Raw genomic sequence first — 8405 nt, 5'->3', positions numbered from 1 at the left:
GGTGTACTTAAACTGAGAAGCAAATGCTTCTATTTTTAGGAAGACTACCATAAACTTCAACCAACCACAATTGGTTCTATTTGCAATTTACATTCCGCAAGTTGGCACTACATTATGCATTAACTTGTTCTGCAAATATAAAATGGTCACCATAATGGAAAAACTTGTCGCCATTGCTACTTGTTTATACACTTTGTTCTTTTTTTCTTTTCTTTTATTTTTATTTCAATAGGAACCCCACATCGACTTTCCAAGGAAAACAAGCCATCAGTGTAAAGTCCACACCATGATCTCCATCGGCCTGATCTCTCAACTCTCTCCCCCTTTACATACATTAGAATTCTACCTTCCCCATGATTCAAAGGAATAATAATCTGCATGCAGATGAGGTTAAGCGTGTTCAGGTGAATATTGTACTCCTTAGCCCACATATAACTCTTCAAATCTTTCAAAACCCCAAAATTCATGGTAGCTAAGGGAATAGGTGAATCAACCCAACACAACTTTCCCTTTAATTCCGCCAAAAAAGTCCCACATGATCAAAAGAACCTTCTGGTAGCACCACTGTGCCAAACTCCTCTTTCCCCAAATCAATTACACGATTGCATCATTATTATTTGTGTAATGATTTTTCATCCCATTCCGGCATCCAAGCCAATAAAAAGTGTTCTCAATCAAAAAAACCCACACGCGAAAAAATAAGGGCATTTTACACTAACAACCCTCCAAGAAAGATCTTTCAAACAACAACAGTCATTCCACCTCAAGACCGCACAGCCAGTATCATATTTGTTACTACAAGCATTAACAAAAACATACTCATTCCTCTCCTTTACATACCCAAAAGCACTACCGCTCCAAGTAGCAGGAAAGTTAGTATTAGGCACCTTAACCAATTCTTGAGTAGTTGGATTTCATACATGAAATTCTTCCAAACCAACAAAGCACATCAACTCCTCTTTAAAAGGCAAAAAATTGACCGAATCATGCAAATTCAATGTAAACTCGAAATTATGATTCCCATCAAAATTAACCGATGATATACTTAATCTAGTAGTATATTCACCGTTGTAAATGTCACGATGGCAGCTTTCTTCTGTGACGAAAATTAAGTTGGGCTTTTGAGATGAACGTGCTCTATGAAGGGATTTGAAAAATAGGTCATCGATTATGCTTCGCCATTCCTTGCAAACACACCTCAACTTGCACAACAACTTTGAGGGTACCCTTGAGAATATGTCCATCATCACATCTTTTGATGGTACTGTGTTGTTGCTAAGTATAATCTCCGCTTCAGAAGCTATTGTTGATTTTGACGATTTTAAGGTTTTCTTCTTCATCGTCTTATCTTCTCTATTGTGTTTTGGGATGAAAAAGGAGCATTCCACCATCTCTATCGCTACGAAGCAGATGAATAACCTATTTCCACAACCTAATATCACATTAATTTAATGCATACAATAAACCCTAACTTAAAGGGGAATTTTTGGTGTGCGTTTTCCAACACTCATAATGTTATTTATATAAATTGTGGCGTTAGGGTTAAGCGTTGGACAAATTAATAGAACTGTTAATTAACTAGCCAACACTGTCTGGTTTCATAAAATCATTTAATGTGCCGATCTTTGATTGTGTAAGAGTTAAACTTTGCCTTATATATAAGCAGTATATTACAAGAAAACATTGAAGTAATGATTAAACAGTTAAAGGAAATATTCACATTCTATATTTTCATACGTTAGAAATTAACTTCGGTATTTATGTGTTATATCTTCCCTTCTTTGAAAGATGCTGTTTTGTTATACATTGTCTACAGGGTAAATATTTACCTGAATAGGGTGTTCGCATCAAATCATATAAATTTACTATAGCTAATTAGTTGAGAGTAAATTTTACTTAACCCCCTCAAATAATTTTTGGGTTTGAAAAATAATACCCCCTTCCCCTTTTGAAAGGGAACCCCCTTGATCTTAAATCAACAGAGAAAAATAAATTGGATCATTGCATGTATATTAAAATGTCACAAATAGCCCTCAATTAATATGGATTATAACATGCACTTTTTCAATAACTAGTGTTTAGACACGTGTTGCACACGTATCTCATTTTGAAGAGTAAAACCGATTTAAGATGATATAGATATTATTAAAATAATCATTTGACGAGTTACACAAAATTTAATGAGAAAAACGCAAGCTCAAAATGATGAATAATGAGTCTATTAGGTCAACATTTATTATCATTGGAAACCACAAACATACTGAAGATTACTCCCTCTGTCTCAAATTGTCTGTCATGATTTCTAAAAATAGTTGTCTCAAATTATTTTTCATTTTAGAAGTTCAAGAAAAAATATTATTATTTTTCCCCATTTTACCCTAAGTAGTTATTGTCTTGAAGACTACAAATTCCTCAATTGATGGAGATGGCACATAAATAAAGTAAATAAGTGAAGAAATATTATATCTTTTTTTTAAAAAACTGGTACTATTGAAAATATTATATCTTAAGACATAAATAAGGGTAAAATAGTCAAACGCCCCTCCTAATTAATGTTTCTTAAGGGGAGAGATAGAGATTGACAAAAAAACTATTGGGGAAAGGTGATTAGGTAGGACATGGCGCAATTACAGTTTACCGAGGACATGACCTTAGATAAGAGGTTCTGGAGGACAAGGATTAGGGTAGAAGGTTAGTCGATAGTAGAGCGTTGTCTCGCTTTTCCTTCCTTAACAGTAGTCGTAGTATTTCTCATGTAGTTTCTTATCCTTTGTTTTCTGTTATTATCTAATGTCTCTTGTTATTCGCTTAACCTACTATTTTGTTGTAGTTACTGTTCCTTTTTCCTTTTTAAACTACTATATTTTTGGTTTATCCTGAGTCGAGGGTCTATCCGAAACTACCTCTCTACCTCCCAAGGTAGGGGTAAGGTCAATGTACACTCTACCCTACCCCACTTGTGAGATTATATTGGTATGTTGTTGTTAAGGGGCGTGTAAAAGACCCCTCCTAATTAATGTTCTTAAGGGGCGTGGAAAAGAGTCACAACAGATAATTTGAGACGGAAGAAGTACTTTCAGATGAACGTGAAAGAATATCCTTCATATTCAGGTTCTTGAAAGTCGAATTTTGGTAAGGAAGAAACATTTCTTTAGTGGTACTTTTAAATATCTACTTCGATCACCATTTTAGCTTGGTATTGTGCATAGTCAACTAAATTGGTATCACCATTTCTCACTTGGTTAAAATTTATTTTTCATTAAATATTATGAGTTGTTTTATATATTGCTATCATTATTTTGATAATAAAATTCAATGCAATAAAATAATATTCAAACAACTTCAATTTTGCAGTTCTACTAATATATCAAATACTCAGCTTGATAATTTTCTCATATTTTTGTATTTCAAAAACACAGTTACAAATGAATGCAATATTGGCTATGATTGCAAATACTTCACGTCTAAAAATTTTGTTTTGACTTTAACATGTAAGCTCCTTTTTATAGCTGCGTATATATTAAGCATATGTTGTCGAATGAAAGTAGCATGTGTAGAAGTTGTACATTTATAAAAAAAAAAATTGCTAAAAGGTTACTACAAGTTCCATTTTCAAAATATTTAGAATGGTTGTTCAAGTTGTGATGAGATTAAAAAAGCTACATATCCTGAAATCTTCAAACAACATTCTTTAATCAGTGTAAAAGACACATCGAACCACTTCTCGAAACAATAATAATACTATAGGCATAGATGGAACTAGAGTACCACATGCGTTCTTCAAAAAATCACGTTGTATCTACAAGGCAGTGTTATCAAAAGCGAAAAGTGCAAAAAAGCTCTAAGTTCAGCTGGGGCTTTAAGTGCAAAGCGCAAATAAAGCGTGGCCTTTAATTAAAAAAAGCGCAATGGTGGAAAAATACAAATATATATATGTTTAGTCCAAGATTAATAATAATAAGCATGAATAACAAATATATGGACAAAAGAAATTGTAAAAATATTACGATAAAGTGAAATATCAATCATCTATTGTCACCTCCTCAAGAGAGGCTCATTGGCAAGGAAAAGGCTCATTAGCAAGGAAAAGTATGTCTTAGAGTCTTGATGACGACACTGAAGCGCACATAAAACGAGGTGAAGCGCTGAACATGTTTTGAGTCTCGCTTCAGGACTTAAGCGCTCTTAAAGCGCGCCTTTGATAACACTGCTACAAGGTCAAATTATCTTTTTAATATATATATATATATATATATAGAGAGAGTAGATGGTTAATCCCCTTATTTTTTTCCTATGTTTACTTATTTCTATTTTGAATCTCCTTAAAGAAGATTTTGGCTCTAACACTACAACAACAACAACAACAAGCCCAGTATAATCCCACCATGTGGGGTCTGGGAAGGGTAGAGTGTACGCAGACCTAACCCCCACCTTGAAAGGTAGGGCGGTTGTTTCCGAAAGACCCTCAGCTCAAGAGAGGAAAACAAGACAAAAGGTCAGATAGGGCCAAGCATATCGAAAACAATATGAAAACAAGCAATAACAAAAGCGAGAAAGTCATGATAGAACAGTCCGGAAAGAAAGGAGCATTAACTACTATAGATAAATAAGATAATCAACGTACAACGGCCCAACAAATATAAGCAGCAATCAAATACAGAAATCAAATGGCAATAAACAAATGAGCAAAACTACAACTACTATGGTGAAAGGATAAGCCACTTAGCTTTCTATCCTACTCTGAGTCCTCCACAACCTCCTATCTAAGGTCATGTCCTCGGTGAGCTGAAACTGTGTCATATCCTGTCTAATCACCTCTCCCCAATGCTTCTTCGGCCTCCCTTTACCTCTCCTGAAACCGTCCATAGCCAACCTCTCATACCTCCGCACTAGAGCATTTGTGTCTCTCCTCTTCACATGCCCAAACCATCTCAGCCTCGCTTCCCGCATCTTGTCGTCCACCGATGCCACTCCTACCTTGTCTCGGATATCTTCATTCCTAATTTTATCCCTCCTAGTGTGTCCACACATCCATCGCAGCATTCGCATTTCCGCGACTTTCATCTTCTGAACGTGAAATTTCTTGACATTGAAATTTTGGCTCTAACACGGAATATAAGATATGCTAAAATTGCTACCTTATTATGCCTAAGGGTTAGAAAATGTAAGGTGAACGGATAAAATAATAAACTAATGATTAAAAGGTATATATATACTTGACTAATTGGAAAGTGCAAAAAAAACTCCAATCCAGCAATTTCCATACAGGTTCTGTTAGTTTATCAAAACTGCAAACTTAAAAGAAAACCAAAAAACAGTTGAAATAAGGAATGAAAGTTAAAGAGGAAACCATCTAATAGAAAGCCAATTAATAGAAAAAAGCAATAAGATCTATCATGCCAAATAAGAAGAGCAAAAATAAGTAATAAATTTATGGGGAAAAAAGATTGAACCAATAAGTAAAATTTCGCGTAAAGAAAGATGAGAGGATGAAATACAAAAGTGAAGTGAACTGACATTTCATTGGGCATTTTATAGAAGGACGAAATCTATACGAAAAGGTTGTGAATGAATGAGTTTATTGATACAAGTTAAGAAGGACCAACAATTAAAGCTCATTAAGAAGTGGAAAATGGTAAGTCCTAACCATGTATTCGGTCTAGTCTAGCTGAAGTTATTTGTTAAATAACTTTTTTTATGAAGGGCAAAATGGTCAATCAACTTTTAACGGGTATTTTCGTAATTCAACTTTAGGCTTAGGACCTTCCCACTTTTAGTATAATATGATTAAAAAATTTAATAATGCAAACCCAATTTCGACAGTTAAAGTCTGGCATTGTCATCTCTGCACATCTGCATTAACGGAGTTTCGATAAAGAAACAGAGCTAGGAAAGGGAGTTGCAGGTTGTTATTTTGAGAACTTAAAAGAAGTAAGAGGAAGAAAAAATGATATATTACTTTACTAGTAATACTAAATCTCAAGAACTAACCTTTAAACTCCATGAAGTTAAATCACTATGTCCATGTCTCAAGTACCTAAATTTATAAGTGGCATTTATTATGCAACTTCAGATTCCTCACTCCTAGTCCCCCTCCTTTCTTTCCTTTGATTACCTCCTGCCATCTTCCCGAATAGAATGTTTTGTTAACCGCATTGCCTTCCCACAGGAATTTGTTTCTCATAGTATTCAACTTTTTCTCTATTATTGTTGGCATTTTAAAGAGTGACAGCAAATAAGTTGGAATACCATCCAACACACTATTGGTCAATGTAAGTCTACCCCCAAAAGATAAATATTGTCTCTTCCATGGTACCAATTTACCACTACACCTATCCAGGACCCCGTACCACAACCTTGAATCATTCTTATTTACTCCAAGTGGTAGTCCTAAATAAGTGGTTGGTAACTGCTCTACCTTGCATCCTATAACATCTGCCAGCTCATCAATACAATGTTCAGTATTAATACTAAACACGCTACTCTTTGCCAAGTTTACTTTCAAACCCGACACAGCCTCAAAAGCTAGTAGTACTCCTCTGAGATGCAGAAGTTGAGCATTTTCAGCTTCACAAAGTATCAAGGTATCATCAGCATAGACAATATGAGAGACATTCAGTTCTTCCCCTTCATTTCTTCTAACCTTCAGTCCTCTGATCCATCCAAAATGTTCTGCCTTCTTAAGCATTCTACTTAAGATTTCCATCATCAACAAGAATAGGTAGGGAGATAGGGGATCTCCTTGTATGAGTCTCCTATGTGATTTGAAGTATCCCTGTGGACTCCCATTAATTAAAACTGAGAAGCGAACTGCGGATATGCAAAATTTTATTCACCCAATCCATTTCTCCCCAAAATTCATTTGTTTCATCAAATTTAACAAACATGACCAATTCACATGATCATACGCCTTTTCCAGATCAAGTTTGCAAGCTACCCCTTTAATCATCCTCATGATCATACTGTTTTGTTTTGGCTCTGTGTGCCATTTACACTACGCCACAAAGGAAAGAAACCAAACAAGATGTTAATTAGTACCATAGAAAAGTATGCTTACATTTTTCGAATGTTTAAACCTCTGAATTTTCCGCTTATCCCTGCTTTGTCAAACATCTCTGACGTTTTCCTTCTCCTCTTCAGGTTCTATAATATTTGTAATGCATTTACTTTTTTACTCCATCGTGTTTCTCCTAGAGGCATCAAATTAGTTTCCACTGGGTCAGATTAGTCACTGCTAATGGAATAAGGTCGCAACAGTTGGTTCCTACTGGATTTAAAAGGAAAATTACCAGAGGATGTGGGAGGAAAGACAGGTGTGCTGCCAACCATTTATCTTGGAGTGCCTTTTGGTGCCACAAAAGCAATTCCAAAGATATCTGAAATGTTGTCTAATAGAAGTGTGAAAATAAGGTAATTAACCGGAAGCGCCAATACTTATCCTTGGGTGGATGCATTACCAACCTATATGATGTCCATTTTTCCTATTCCAACAAATGTGGTGGATCGAATAGATGCTCTTAGAAGGAACTTCCTCTGGCAAGGCAACTGTGACACCAAGAAGATCTGTTTGGTAGAATGGAAGTCCCTGATTATCAGCAAGAAGAATGGACGTATGGGAGCCAAACACCTGATAACTCAGAATCATAGTCTATTGATGAAATGGCTATGGAGGTTTGCCTCAAATGAACAATCTCTCTGGAAGAAGGTAATTACTCAAAGGTATCAACAACCAAACCTATCATAAATCTAAGGGCAAAATTCATGAATAAGTGCAGTCAAAAAGTGGGTAATATTCAACACGAACTAACAACAAAATGGCACTGTAGGAGAAGTTTGGGATGTTCATGGCTGGAACCTGAGCTTCAGAATTCTATAACACCCTCAATCTATTCAAGGGCACCTCTTCTCCCGAGGATAGTCTTATATGGCAAGTGGATAAACAAGGGACAATTTCAATCAAGTCAGCTTACAAGGAATTCAATCATTCAAACAACCAGAATAGCTGTTGGCCCTGGAAACTAATCTGGAAAGTCAAAATTCCTCACAAAGTGGCTTGTTTCACTTGGCTCGTGGCCAGGAAAGCAGTCCTAACTCATGAAAACCTTAAGAAAAGGGGCTTCCACCGATGCTCTAGATGTTGCATATGTGGAGAAGAATCAGAGACAACCAACCATCTTTTTTTACTTTGCAAGTTAACTATACAACTTTGGAGAATTTTCCTTAATTTAAAGGGATTCATGTGGGTGATGCCAAGAGATACACTTGAAATGCTGGAGTGCTGGAACAAATATAGCACTCAATCAAAACAGAAAGAAAGATGGAAGATTGTCCCTGCTTGCGTTTGGTGGTCAGTTTGGAAAGAGAGAATTCAAAGGTGTTTTGAAGACAAATTATAGCTTTATCCA

General features: G+C 35.7%; 1 protein-coding gene across 1 annotated transcript; it reads right to left on the bottom strand.

Annotated features, from left to right (window-relative positions):
* Positions 1-6043: 6043 nt before the first annotated feature.
* Positions 6044-7553, bottom strand: LOC132601405 (uncharacterized). The gene is made up of 2 exons (XM_060314490.1): positions 7290-7553; positions 6044-7190 (listed from the first exon to the last, which is right to left on the bottom strand). The coding sequence occupies exon 2, from the start codon at positions 6707-6709 to the stop codon at positions 6044-6046; it is 666 nt and encodes a 221-aa protein (XP_060170473.1). The 5' UTR covers positions 6710-7190; positions 7290-7553.
* Between the last annotated feature and the right edge of the window lie 852 nt (positions 7554-8405).

The sequence above is a fragment of the Lycium barbarum genome, chromosome 7, assembly GCF_019175385.1.
Source record: "Lycium barbarum isolate Lr01 chromosome 7, ASM1917538v2, whole genome shotgun sequence".
Lineage (NCBI taxonomy): Eukaryota > Viridiplantae > Streptophyta > Magnoliopsida > Solanales > Solanaceae > Lycium > Lycium barbarum.
This window is presented reverse-complemented; position numbering and strand designations above follow the sequence as displayed.

Bases quoted from the DNA above. Each gene is read 5' to 3' on its own strand.
- LOC132601405 (XM_060314490.1), bottom strand. From the start codon at position 6,709: ATGATGGAAATCTTAAGTAGAATGCTTAAGAAGGCAGAACATTTTGGA.